The following is a 15,048-nucleotide window of genomic DNA, read 5'->3' on the forward strand; positions in this document are numbered from 1 at the left end:
TGCAATATTCTGCATTTTAATTATCAATTGATCATAAATAAAACTGAACAAGCAGGTAACACAACCATCCATGGAATTTAGTTTGTTAAAAATCACCAAGTAGAGAGTCACTCTGAATCATGCCTTAGGTTTAAATTTTTTAAATCTGTCCATCTATCAACCATCTCTTTCTCTCTTTCTCTATCTACCTACCATCTGTTTCTGCCTCTCTCAAACAGGTACTATAGGTTTGATTTAATTTAATTTTCATGGAAAAGTTACATTGCTGGAAACTCAGTGACCCCAGTAAAGATACTGGTTCTCTCAGGTACCTAAGACAATCTATTATCTTTATTTCATGGAAAGCCAGCAAACAAGAATCAGAAAAGAATTAAAAATAAAACTTGTTTTTAGTTCATTTATAGTAGGTCATTTTCATAAAATTTCCTAAATCATTCTCTCTCCCAACAAGTATTGTAGTACCTGTGAAATCAGAGTTTCTTATTTTACCCTCATGATTTCTCTTCTATGAATGATGTGATTCAAATGAAATCATTAAAAGCATGTAATCCTAACAATGATTCCGTAACCAGTTGTACTATTGCCATTTTACATAAGATTAAACAATACATATAGGCAATTTATGAACTGACAAGTGGAAGTAAAAATAAATCAGCTTCTCTCTGAAGAATATCAAAATATGAGGAGTTTTATAGACTATGTTCCAAGGAAACAGACAACAGTTTTTCCAAAAGACAGAGCCTATTTATGTTACAATATGTTTAAAACTCACAAAAAATAAACATTAGAAAACAGTTTAAAAACACAAAAGCAAACTGATGTTTCCACATTATCTAATAATTTCTTATTTATTTGTTTCTGAGAGTTCCAGATGATTACCATGACATGGAAATAATTTGTAAAGAAAAATTATACTTTTGTTTACCAAGTAGTTTCATTTATGTTACCTTGGATCTATCCAATATTTTCTTCAGGGCATCTTTCACATCTTTATTTCTTAAACTATAGATCAAAGGGTTCAACATTGGAATCAGTACAGTATAGAACACGGACACCACTTTATCCCTTTCCAGGGCATAGCTAGTGCTTGGTCTAGAGTATATGAAGACAATTGAACCATAATACAAGATTACAACTGTCAGATGAGAGCCACAAGTGGAAAAAGCCTTTAGACGGCCTTGGGTACAGTGGATGTTCAAAATGGCAGCAATGATGAAGAGATAGGAGGCAAGAATAAGTACAGTGGGAGTGATGATGTTGGAGGCAAGTATGAAATAGACCACAGCCTGGTAGCTCTCCTGCACATCACATGCCAGCTTCACTAGAGGGGGCAGATCACAGAAGAAATCATCAATGACATTGTTGCCACAGAAGCTCAGGGTAAATGTTTTGCTGGTGATGATAGTTGAGTTAAGAAAGCCACCAAAGTATGAAGCTGCAACCAGATTGGCACATAACCTTGGGGACATTACCTGGGAATAAAGCAAGGGGTTGGCGATGGCCACATAGCGGTCATAAGCCATGGCAGCCAACAAATAACTCTCACCAAAAGCCAGCCCAGCACAGAAGAAAAACTGAGCCAAGCAGTCAGCAAAAGAGATGCTTTTGTCTTCGGAGATACAAGTCATCAGAATTTGGGGGGCATAGACAGAAGAATACCAGATATCCAGGAATGACAGGTTCCCAATGAAGAAATACATGGGTGTGTGGAGTTGAGAATCAGCAAAAATCAGAGAAATCAAGGTGATATTCCACAAGAGACTGAAGATGTAAATTATGAGGAAGACCAAAAAGAGTATTCTCTGTAACTGCAAGTCAGCTGTGAACCCTACAAGAATGAACTCCTTAACTTTGGTGAAATTTCTCTCTTCCATTGACTTTGGATCTCTGAAGTCCCATTCTGGGAAAAGACCAATAAGTATGTCATGATTTAAGATATCAGCAACTGCTCTTTCCATCATTGCCATTTTAAATCATTAAAAATCCCAAGTAGCATACCTACATGCCCCATTTTGAGATGTGTTCATGCTGAACTGGTTGCTACTCCTTTTTGGATAACTGGGGAACCAGTTCTGTGCTGCTGTCTTAAGATCTCAGTTATGGTGCCCACTATACAGTGTGTATCAACCTAAATTTTAAATTTAATCTGTCTAATGTCAAGGGTAGTGTGAGTTGTTTACCTTCTCTTCTGCTTGCACATAGGGTGATTTGGGGCCATCTAAATAATATAAAAAAGAGAATCTGATAGGGTGCTCTGATATCTCTTCTCTTTGTCTTCCTCCAGAGATTTATATGGAGAATCTAAATTTATTCTACTAATTGAATTTTGGAATAATATGGAAAGTCACTAGACTTTAATTTCCATGAAGGCAATAACTATATTTAATTCAACTTTTTTCCCCATGACCAAACACAAAGGTTAGAGTATAATAGAAAAGTTGGTATTGTTGAATAAAAAAACTAGATTCCCTTAGCTATATCATAGCTCATATTAATGTATGAACCTCAAATACACCCTGAGAAAAAATAGGAAAGTATTAATTGATGGATATTTGTGTTCATGTTACTGGTTGAATATGTAAAAGAATTAAAAGATAAAGAACAGTGGCTCAATGAATGGTTGATCTTAGAGGTGGAGCACTTTTGGTTAAAAACAGGGAACTGCAATGTTGCCAGCAATGGGGGAAGTGCTCTCTCTGCTCATCTGTGTGACAAGCCAGAGAATCCCTACAAATACTGAGCAAATCATAGAAGAGCAAAATTGTGATCATCAGGTTCTCCATTCACAGAGCACCTAAAATACGCTGTAGGAACATGCTTTAAAATCTCTTAAAGTAGAAAAAAATTATTTTGGCCATTATGCTGGGCAGGGGACTTAAAATTATACTAGAAAATAAAAAGTGCTGTCTTGGAAACACTCCTATTTGACGAGAGACAATTTCTTCCAAATAGAATGGTAAGAATTTCTATTATGTGATTTTTAAAACAAAGTTTTATATCACATTTTTGTTAAAGTAAAAATTCTTCCTAATAACTGAGACAGGATTGGAATAAATGTCATCTTAGTTCTCTTCATATTTTAGCACTATTGAATGCTAATTTCTTTTTACCTAAGCACATTCCTGGAAGCAGCTGATAGCCCAGAATCAGGAGACCTAGGTTCTGATCTCACTCAGCTACGGCCACATTTAAAGGAAATTATCCCCTCCAGAACTCTATGGTCTCACTCTTCATTCTTGGTTCAATGGACTTTATGAATTCAAATGAGATCATAAATGTGAGAGGGCACATTGGAAAAATGGAGATTTAAAAGTGGGTGTTGCGTTCTCTATAATTTCATAACTTCTCAGAAAATCCCCAAAATTTCTATTTATACCCATGTATGACTCCCAGACTTTACGGTGTTTCATGCAGAAAATGCCCATTCTTTTTCATTGGCCTTTTACAAATCCTGGTTAATTGTTGAGCTCATTTTAAAAGGCCAAATTAGTAATGAAAACTGTAAGAGACAATTCCTTCCTAACATATATAGTTTTCTGCTATAGTTGTTAACATATAAAATAAGTATGTACAAATATATACATATATGAATATGTATATCAAGACTTTTATACACTTATAATGGCTTTAAGGTGGCTATTGTGAAGACAAAAAATACAAGTAAATAGCATGAATTAAAAAAAAAAAAAAAGAATATGTGGATAGGAATAGACATAAAGCAAAACAGAGATAAAAGCTATCCCATACCAAGAAGGTCAATTTACAACTGTGGGTCAACCCCAAACAATTTGAAACTTCCTGCAGTTCAGTATATATAATTATGGGTGTCCATTAGACAATCAAACACAAAGTCAGGCAACATATTGCCTTTATTGATACTAAATTTAAGAATTATTCTCCAGAGATTCCTTATACAGAGAAAGAGTGAAATATAATCCATTATTATTTAATTTAATAAAACTATTATTTAATAGTTTTTTAAATATATATTCTTATCTGTTGGGACACAAGGGGAGTTTTCTTGAGCTACAATTACTTTCCATTCATTCATAAATTTAAAGGTGCTCACATGCCTTGTTGGATTCAAGGGAAGCTGGAAAGCTCTTTCCACAAAAATCCTCTCTCCTTCCCATCTATCAAACATCTTTCTTCACCAGAAGGCTTGCAAAGAAGTAGCTGCTTCTTAAAGTCACACAGAAAGAAATTGATCTCAATGTGATTTCTCAGCCCTTTCAAGCATTAATGCACTTGTTGCTTATGACATTCCCTGTGGTATTTTATTCAGAATCTGTTTGAATTATATATTTATCATAGCTATTTAATATTATCCTAAGTAGCATATAATTTCATTCACTCTTTTAGGGAGCTCCAGTCCCTTGCATGGCCTGATTTTAAAAAGAAATATTTTAATGTTTGAAAGTCTGACTCCAATCAAGTTTTCTCCACATAAACCTTCTACTCACCCAAAGCATCCTCTTTCCATTGTTAACCATCCTGAGAAAACATATAAGTGTGAGCATCCTTTTGGGATATGCTGCTAATGTGTTGTTCTTGTGTCTGGTGACCAATTATAGGGCTCACTTATCATTCTTGAATGAAGTAGGGAGAGATCATTAATTACAAATATAATTGGTCAAATTAACCTAAAAATTGTTTAATTTGTGGGTGTCATTTTGCATTTATAAAAGACAAACTGGCAGAAAACAATAACAGGATAGTGCGCATATAGCAGATGCTCAAGAATTATTTGTAGGTCATAATGATTATGTTAATAATAATGAAAAAGCAAAGACTATAGTACTTTTGTCCTGAAATACGTTGCCTGCCACTTAAAAAAATTGTTCCAATTTGCAAACAATGAAATTAAGAGACAGTGAATTTAATGATTACCAGAAAGTCATATGGTTACTGCAAACTCCATCTACACATCAGAGCATAAGTGCATTTATTCATTCAAAACATGCAGTATATATGGAGCAACTCTATGTGCCCAGCACTGAGTAGCATGTTGAAGGAGACAAAACAATGAGGCAAAGGAAGGGCTTAGATTAGCTTGGTAAGGGTTGAGATGCAAGATCAGGACAAATCTGTCTAAGAAAGAATCCCAGGTCTACAATTCATAGTTTTTGACAAAGAGAAATATATTCAAACTCACTCATCCCTCAGCTTTCAGTATCAACTAAAAAAAGGACAAGCAAAATAAAAAAATGCAAAGAAAATTGAGAAAAATGGTAAGTTTATCCTTATGGAGCTTAAAGCCTCATGAGGGAGATAATCAAATAATTATATATATATATAGTTATACATTATGACAAGTGCTGCAAAGAACATTATAAGATGTCATGAGATTGTATTAGAAGGGCTGACATAGTCAAGGACCCTAAGGAAGATTTATCTCAGGTAATATTTAACCTGAGGATTGAGTGATGATAATAGGAGCTCACTAAGAAGAGAAGGTGAAGAGGGTGGGGTAGCAGACTGCAGGGAAGATAGATAGAACATTCTTGCAGAGGGTACAACAAGTGCCAAGCTTCAATGTGAGAAAGGGCATTGCGTAATCAAAGAAGCAGCAAAGAAATTATACATGGTAGAAGAATACATTAAAAAAATCCATGGAATTGCAGTAAACAGTGAACCCTAAGTTAAACCAGGCAATATGGTTAATATTAAAGTTATAAATATATGTTTTCATCAGTTGTGACAAAGGTATCATACCAATGCAATGTGTTTATCATAGGGTGGTGTATGAAAATTCAGGAATCCTCTATTTTATGCATGATTTTTCTGTAAGCCTACAACTTCTCTAACAAAAAAAGTCTTTATTACCTTGAGAGGTAAATAAGGCAGCACTAAATTAGGCAGTGGAGTGGGCAGGATCAGATAAACTATGGACTGACTAGCCCCTATTAAAGATTTTGGAGAATGTCTCCAATGGGGGAACAATGAAGAGTTTTAATCACTTGCATGGTGTGGTCAAACAAAATATAAAGCAGAAAACTCCTCTCAGTGTACAAAATAGAAGTCTGAAGGCAGAGAGGGCCAAGAACGATGACTTACAGACACACAAAATGAGAGCTGATGGCACTCGGACTAGGTGGAGAATAAATGGTTGGTGAGAGATAGAGCTGAGAGATATTTGAGAAATACCATTTACAGGAGCTAGTGATGAGAATTTTGAACATCCAAATACCCCTGAGATTTCTGTGTCTTTTAAAGTGGTCCCTTCTCCCCTATCATCAGGAAATAGTTTTACCCAGAAAAAAAAATGAACAAAATGTTCCATGTTGCCATCAAGGACAGTTGACTTGCAAGAGATGCCAGTGTCTTCTCACTCCTAACCCTCAACACACTGCTTTGCTTGAAGTCCAAAGGAGAGTTATATCCAAATATAACCCTGATGTGGATTAGAATCACTGCTCTGGAAGGACATTGTAAGTACACCAGAGAAGAGTTGGGATATTGCTAATTGTCATTAGCAGGGTCTGGTAGCATGCCTGGGAATGGATTCTAAGGGTGTTGAACGAATGTTGATGTACTATGAAGTAACATCAACAGAGACTTATAAGCAATATAATTGAGATGCAAGACCATTTTATTTACTATAAAGGAAGAGTCCAAAAGCTCAGGGAGTTAAGAATGTTGGAGTTAATCAATTATTTGCCTCTGCTACTGTAACAAAGGAATGTGAGTGGGATGGGATAATCCCATGGAATAACGTAATAATCCTTGGTCAAGTCATTTCTGATGAATTTGTTATCACACCTATCACTGAGAAACAAGAAAAAATGATTAAAGCATGGAGTTTTGACAGAAGTTTTTATGGCAGAAGCTTTAGTCTGTACAAAGATGTGGCCAGATGGTGGCAACTGTGAAAGGAAGTACCAGGAAAAAACACCTTGACCTGCCTTCCTCACTGCTAGTGACAACCATTGACTAAATCCATTAAGAAGATGGTGGGCAAATGAGCCCATTAAAGCAATTGTTACAGCCTAACCTCCTAGAGCAAAGAGGATAACTGAAAAGTGTGCAGAATGGATTTGGAGTATCAAATGGAAGACAAAAAATTCAGAATTTATGTGCATATATAATTTACTATTCAGAGATATATATATAATATACATGATATGTTTAGTTTATAAATACATTTAGTTTAACCTTTTCATAATTACAAATGAAATAAAAGTGATAATAACAACTGAAAACAGTTTGCCCACAGAATCAAAGACCTGAAAGAACTTCTTTCCATCATACTAAATGATACTCAATTTTTCAATGCACAATATTTCTTTAATTCCCTTGCTAGTCATTTCCCAAGATAGGATATCCTGAGGAGCTGCAAGAATCTACAACCATCAGAAATCATAATTTTGCATAAATGTTTCTGCCAGTTCATAGTTCATACAAAACATATTTTGATTTATTACTAGCATTTAATATTATCTGGAAATGTTTTTGTGTTCTCTTGTTTATTTGATTATTATGTATCTCTCCATTTTATACTAAAATCCATGAGATTAAGAGCCAATCTTGTGATTTTCATGGCTGCATCCAAGGAACTGTAACAGCCCTGGGTTCAAGAAAAATTGTCTGAGAATATGAACTGACCCCCCAGCATCATTATAACATTCCTGTTATTAAAAACATCTTGAATAAAAGAACACATTGAGGCCAAGATAAACCCCTTCACCCTCCCAAATCAGGCGGGATGTCTGCTCAGATTTCCCTCTCTCTAATACAGATAGTCTTGGTGACATCACATAATCCTGGCCGCCATCAATTGATAAAAATTGAAGGATTTAGTAATTCTTATATTCCATTTGTAGGTAATGACTCTTAGCTGTAGAAAGCTAAACAATAACAATGGGACTGACTATATCCTAGTGGACTTCACAACAGATCCTCTCTTGCAGATGATCTAATTTGTTGTGGTCCTTTGGTGTGTTCCTGAGGACCTACAGGAGAATCCTCTCTCATAGTGTGGATATGTAATGACTCCAAGTTCCACACATCCATGAATTTTTCCACTGAGATTCTGTCTATCCTAGACCTCTGGTATTCCTCTGTCTACATCCCAAGACCCTAGTGACCTTCATCTCTGAAGACAAGAGCATCTCCTTTGCTGACAGCATAGCTCTGTTCTTCTTCTATGCTGGGCTGGTGTATATTGAGTGTTATCTTTTGGCTGCCATACTTTATGAAATTTATGTTGCCATTGTCAACCTGCTGCTATATTCTCAAGCCTTGTCAAGGGAATTGTGCATCTGTATAAGTTATACATTCCTTTACTGGAGGCTCCATTAACTCAATAACAGACCAGCAACACATTCACATTAGATTTTTGTGGTGATAATGTTATTGATGACTTTTTCTGTGATGTTCCTCCCCTGGTGAAGTCAGCATGTGATGTGAAAGAGAGCTACCAGGCTGTGCTCTTCTTTCTCCTGGCCTCCAATGTTATTGCCCCCACTGTGCTCATACTGGCCCCCTACCTCTTCATCATTGCCACCATCTTGAGGATCCACTCTACACAGGGCCACCTCAAAGCCTTCTCCACCTGCTCCTCCCACTTGATTTCTATCACGTTGAACTATGGCCCTATTCTCTACATCTTCTCTCACCCAATTTTTAGCTCTTCCCTTGAAAGAGGAAAGAGGATTTACTCATCTTATACACTGGTCTTCCCCATGTTGTACCCCATAACCAACAGTTTGAGGAGAAAAGATGTGAGGAGGCTTTGAATAAACACTTCATATTAACATAATTTGAAATATAAATTGAGTTTTCTTATTTTTTTTCAAATCCATGCTAAGTGATAATGAACAATCTTTTAACATATATAGAATATAATAAATATTTCCTCTTTAGTCGTATTCAGATATATATTTCATTGCTGTTATTTGCATTCAGAATGTTGTGTTATCATTACCACCATCCATTACCAAAACATTTCCATTGTTCCAAGTAGGAACCCTGTATATTTCAAGCCTTAACTTTCCATTCTGTATTCCCACCTTGTTCCTGTTAACCTATATTGTAGATTGTGACTACAAATTTGCTTATTCTAATTGTTTAAAATCAGTGAGATCATACAATATTTGTCCTTTTGTGTCTGGCTTATTTTACTCAACATAATGGCTTCAAAGTTCATCCATGTTGTCATATATATCAGGACTTCATTCCTTTTTACTGAATAATATCCCAATGCATGCATATACCATATTTAATTTATCCATTCATCAGTTGATGGACACTAACATTGTTTCCATATTTTGATAATTGTGAATAATACCACTGTGAACATCAGTGTGCAAATGATTGTTCAATCTCTGCATTCAAGTCTTTGGGATATATATCTAATAGTGGAATTGCCAAGTCATAGGGTAGTTCTCAACTTAGCTTTCTGAGGAACTGCTGAACTGTCTTTCACAGTGGTTGCACCATTTTACATTCCTACCAGCAATGAATAAGTGTCCCTATTTGTCAGCTTTCTCTCCTACCTTGTTATTTATTTATTTTTTAATAACAGTGATTCTAGTGGGTGTGAAATAGTATCTCACTGAGGTATTGATTTGCATTTCCCTGCTGGCTAATTATGATGGGCATCTTTTCATGTGCTTTCTGGTCATTTGTATATCTTTTCTTCAGAGATGTCTGTTCAAGTCTTTGTCAATTTTTAATTGGGTTGTTTGCTTTCTTGTTAAGCTGAAGAATTTATTTTTATATATTGGATAGTAATCTTTAATTGAAAATATGTTTCCAAATATTTTCTCCATTGTTTAGGTTGCTGTTTTACTATCATGATAAAGTCTTTTGAGTAACAAATGTGTTTGATTGTGATGAGGTCTTATTTATTTATTTATTTATTTATTTATTTATTTATTTTATATGGCTGCCTGTGTTTTGGGCATAAAGTCTAAGAAACCATTGCCTAACACAATGTCATGATGGTGCTTCCTTATTTTTTCTTCTAGGAATGTGATGGTTCTACTTCTTATATTAAGGTTTTTATCAATTTTGAGTTGACTTTTGTATATGGTGTGAGATAGGGGATCCTCCCTCTTTTTTTATGCAAATAGAGTTCCAGTTTTCCAGCACCATTTAGTGAAAACACTATTCTTTCTCATTACAGTGTTCTTTGCCTTTTGTCAAAATCAGTTGGACATAAATGTGAGGGTTGATTTATGAGCTCTTAATTCTATTTCATTGGTCTATATGTCTGTTATTGTTCCTGTACCAGGCTGTTTTGATTACTGTGACTTTGTAATAAGTTTGAAAATTGGGAAGTGTGAGTCCTCTAACTTCAATCTTCTTTTTCAAGATAGTTTTAGGTATACAGGCCTCTTAATTTCCACATAAATTTGGTGACTGTCTTTTGGATTCCAGCAAAAATGTTTTTTGGAATTTTTATTAGGATTGCATTGAATCTATAAATTGCTTTGGGCAGTATTGGCTCTTAACAATATTTAGTCTTCTAGTCAATGAATACAGAATATCCTTTCATTTAATTAGTTCTTGTTTAATTTCTTTTAAAAATATGTTTTTTTTTTTTTTTAGTTTTCCATGTTCAAACCCTTTACATACTTGGTTATATTTATTCCTGGATATATGATTCTTTTAGTCGCTATTGTGAATGGAATGTTTTCTTGATTTCTTCTTCCAATTGTTCGGTGCTTGTGTATAGAAACAATACTGATATTTGGGTTTGGATCTTGTGCCCTGCCACTTTGCTGAATGTGTTTATTAGCTCTAGGAGCTTTGTTTTGGATTCTGCAGTATTTTCTGCATGTAGGATCATATGTACAAATAGGAAATGTTTTACTTCTTCCTTTCCAATGTGGCTGCTTTGTATTTCTTTTTCTTGCTAATTACTTCAGCAAGGACATTCAGCACAATGTTGAATAATAGTGGTTTCAGTGGGCATTCTTGTCTTGTTCCTGATCTCAGAGGGAAAGATTTTAGTCTTTCCCCATTAAGTAGGATGCTGGCTATGAGATTTTCATCTCTACCATTTATCATGTTGGGGAGTTTATTTTTTTCCTAGTGTTCCAAGTGTTTTTATCAGGAAAGGGTGTGGTATTTTTTTCAAATGCCTTTCTGCAGCAATTGAGATGAACATACATTGTTTTTTCCTTCATTATGTTAATGCAATGTATTCCATTAATTGATTTTTTTTATGTTGTACCATTGCTGTATATCGGGGATAAATCCCACTTGATCATGGTGTATAATTCTTTTATATACTGTTTGATTCAGTTTGCTAATATTTTGTTGAATATTTTGACATCTCTATTCATAAAAGCTATTTGCCTGTAGTTTTCTTTTCTTGTGGTACCTTGGCACAGAGAGTTACACCCTACCACCTAGGTTTAACCTCCATGAATTCAATTTCACTACAGCTTCTCATCATCTCTAATGTACTTGTGGTAGCCATGGGAGAGATTTGCAAGGATGCTGATGACCCCAACAACAATGAATTTCTTAATGTCTGGGTGAAATTGGTTTCCCTGAATCCTGAAGAGGGACAAGATGTGGCTTGTGATAGCTCTGATGATGGAGCGGCAAAGCAGATTACACATAATACAACTCTCACAGTATCTTAATCATCCTGCACTTTGGACCACCTAGACGTGGTCAGAAAAAAGCTTTTAGCTAGGGCAGTCCCTTATTGCCTCAGATGGTGAGAAAGAACTACATTTTATGGCAAGAAAGGTCATGGAGAATTGAGTTTTAAAGTTCTCAGACTTGTCTTTCTCTTCCCAAATGTCCCCATCCTAGATCTCCTGATTTCACTCCTTTCTATTTTGTACTCTTATATTTTTATTACCAATGTCAACTACTTATTTGGACTGCAATTCTGCAATGTAAATAATCAGGCATATTAACAATATAACCTTAACAATATCTTCTCTAGAATCATAAGAGATGAAAGATTCCTTCTAAGATATGATTAGGCTACTGTCTGTCTGCCTGGGTTTAAGGTGAATATATAGTGGTTTCAATATCAGCTGACTCAATGACCCTTGCAGATTTATAATTTAAATTTTCATGCCTCTTTGCTATGGGCATTTGACTTCTCAATACCTTGTTTATCACCTGTACTTCATAGCAGGAAACCATTATGTCCCTGGATGCCATAGGTTACCAGAGTCCCATTTCCACTCAGCAAGGGGCTCATCTGTCTGTTCATCAAATATGTGAACATTTCTGATCCATTTGAACATCTGTCACCTGGTGCTATGACTAGGATCAGTGTTAGTTATCAACAGAACAATTAACTGATGTTTCACATAAATTGTGTAATTTTAAGAGGGTTTAAGGAGGCAATGTTTACACATGAGTGCATATTTTATTGGGGAATCCCATGGAATAGTGTAATAATCCCAAGGCTAATCACTTCTGAGGAGAGTTACAAAACCTAGCACTGAAGAAGAAGAGTGAATGGTTAAGAGCACAAAGGGGGAGTTTTTGGTAAAGGGCTCTCTAACAGGCTCTATGGTCTTGTCCAAGGAGACCACAAGCTTTTGGCAACATTGAAGGGATGTAACAGGGGATAAATACCCCAATCTCACTTTGTCACTGCCACTGATAACCATTAGCTAAACCCATTTGGAAGACCTTGAACAAATTATCCCATTGAAAAATGTGATACATACATCCTAGCCCCCTAGAACAAAGATGAAGCTAGAAAGGATGGACAATGGAATTAAAGGGGCAAATGAAAGATATCAATCACAAGATATACAATCAGAAATAATGTGCAAATAATAATAATAGAGTTAGAAATGTAGTACATATCTTATAGGTTTAGTTCACACAAATCTTTAGTTTAATTTTTTAACAACCCAGAATGGAATAAGAACAAATAAAATGACTGATTGCAATTTCCCATTGGATCACAAACTCCAAAATCTTTATTCCAGCTTGTTAAAGAAGAATCAAATTTTCAATGCCTAATTATTAAATCATCTTGTTAGTAATTCCCCAACCTCAGAAATCCTGAGGGACTATAGGAATCTACAACACTTGGGATCCAGAAATGATATAAAAGATTCTGTGATCACCAAATTTCATTATTCAGGATGATGGTGTTACTCAAAATTTTAGGTAAGTTGCCTACTTCAGATGGTAGAAATAGAAGGAAAATTCTATTACTTGCTGACAACTTTATATTAGACATTTACATGCTAAATTTTTCTAAGTGCAAAAAAGGTCCTCTTTTCAAACATCTTCATCATACTAGAGTAGTTTCTCAGACAATTGAGAGGACAAAAAGGGATGTATTATTTTTCATGTGTGTGCAAAAAAGGAAAATTAATAATTTGGAAGAAAAAGGGAGAAAAATTAAACAACAACAAAACAAGCATCAAGAGCCACTTGAAGGAATCCAGCCTTATGAATATATCAAGAAGAAAAAAGAGAGCAAATGAAGTAGCAGAGACTAAGAGGCAAAAGACATCAAGAAATGCTTAAAATTTCCACTTTGATATTTTTTGAGAAAGCAGGAAGACACCCGATTAAGACATAAAGATAAAAGAATTGGATTGGATATTCTCATCTGCTTTACATACATTGTCAGTTTACTGTAGTCTTCTGGTTATGGTTAACAAATAAAGAACTCTGATATCCCAACCCTTCTCTCAACTAATGTGCATAGGTGTATTTCAGGTGAAGAACCAAAGAAATGTGTGTCCTATTTTAACTTTTTTGTCCTAAGTTACTTATGAGAGGTATTCTCCCTGCTGAGCAGAATTATATTTCTTTCCTAAGAGACTCAAAATGACCTGAAATCCAATCAAAGTTAATTATCCTTTCTAAAGTAGTGGAGCCCAGAGCAGAGAACTTAAGGTCAGAGGGAATGAAAGGGAAGGAGCAGAACCCTGGGCTCCATAATGGACAATGTGGTCATTAAAAAGACTCTGAGTGAAGGACATTGGTGATGGGGTAGAGAGTAGAGAGACTGGAATGGAGAAGAGAATACATAGCAAGGGGACAGAGGAGCAGTATTGGGCACAAAGTTAGCTCATTGCACTGTTTTGTGTGAAAATGCAGTACCACTGCCTTACTACTGTGTAACAATGTTAACTGCACATGATAGATAAGTTTAAATGTCACAAAAGGAACTAAACACATTATATACAATATTTCCTTTAAATTTTACTACACTAATATAAAGAAATTATTACTACCCCTATAAATAGATGAAAAAACTGAGACTTAGGGAAATTTTTAAGTTTTCTAGGGTCACAGAGATAGAAAATTTTAGCAACAGATTTCAAGCTATTTGTTTAAGCTCTCATCTTTATAAATCTATACATTGTTAGCTCCTTGTTACATTTGTTAGCTCCTTGACTTTTCACAGCATTGCAATAATAATCAGATATATATATATATATATATATATATATATATATATATATATATATAATGATACAGTGGTAATTATTTTTGAATTTCACAGACATGATCTACAGACAAACTGCATCAGAAGCACTTGGGTTGCTTGAAGGAAAGCAATTTCCTGGTTGTCACCCACAACATGCTGATTTAGAATCTATGGGTTGGGACCGAGGAGATTCTAATGTGCCCTGGTTTTAAGGACCACTTTCAGATTGAGTATTTACCATTGTCCAGGCACAAATAGCCAGAGATTACTTTTGCCAGGAAAGGCACTTGGGCTACCAAATAATTCTGGAGATTTTAGGATAACATGACATCATTAGAGGCCTCCCAGAAAGGATAATGAGGGCTTTCTCCTCTCAGAATCAGAGCAATTCATCTATTCATTCATTAATTTCTTCAGCAAATATTTATTTTGCCATATTCTACACCAGGTACTTTTCTAGGCATGGGGGATACAGTGATGAATGTAAAAGACACAATATCTTGCCCACTGACGTTTATATCTCATTGGGTTTATATCCTAAAGTAATGAGCTTGCTAGGACTAGTTTATATCCAAGTATCTCTTCTTGACTGCAGTGACCAAAAGGACACATGGAAAGGTGGCTGGAGCACGATGTCATAGCAGGTAGTGTGACCTCTCAGGGAT

At 35.3% G+C, this 15,048-nt stretch overlaps 1 protein-coding gene and 1 pseudogene across 1 annotated transcript; one reads left to right on the forward strand and one right to left on the reverse strand.

Annotated features, from left to right (window-relative positions):
• Positions 1–938: 938 nt before the first annotated feature.
• On the reverse strand, positions 939–1,874 carry LOC119538014 (olfactory receptor 1013-like). The gene has a single exon (XM_037840703.1). The coding sequence runs from the start codon at positions 1,872–1,874 to the stop codon at positions 939–941; it is 936 nt and encodes a 311-aa protein (XP_037696631.1).
• Positions 1,875–7,826: 5,952 nt separating this feature from the next.
• Positions 7,827–8,738, forward strand: LOC119536781 (annotated as a pseudogene).
• The last annotated feature ends 6,310 nt before the right edge of the window (positions 8,739–15,048 follow it).

This window comes from Choloepus didactylus, chromosome 6, assembly GCF_015220235.1.
Source record: "Choloepus didactylus isolate mChoDid1 chromosome 6, mChoDid1.pri, whole genome shotgun sequence".
NCBI lineage: Eukaryota > Metazoa > Chordata > Mammalia > Pilosa > Megalonychidae > Choloepus > Choloepus didactylus.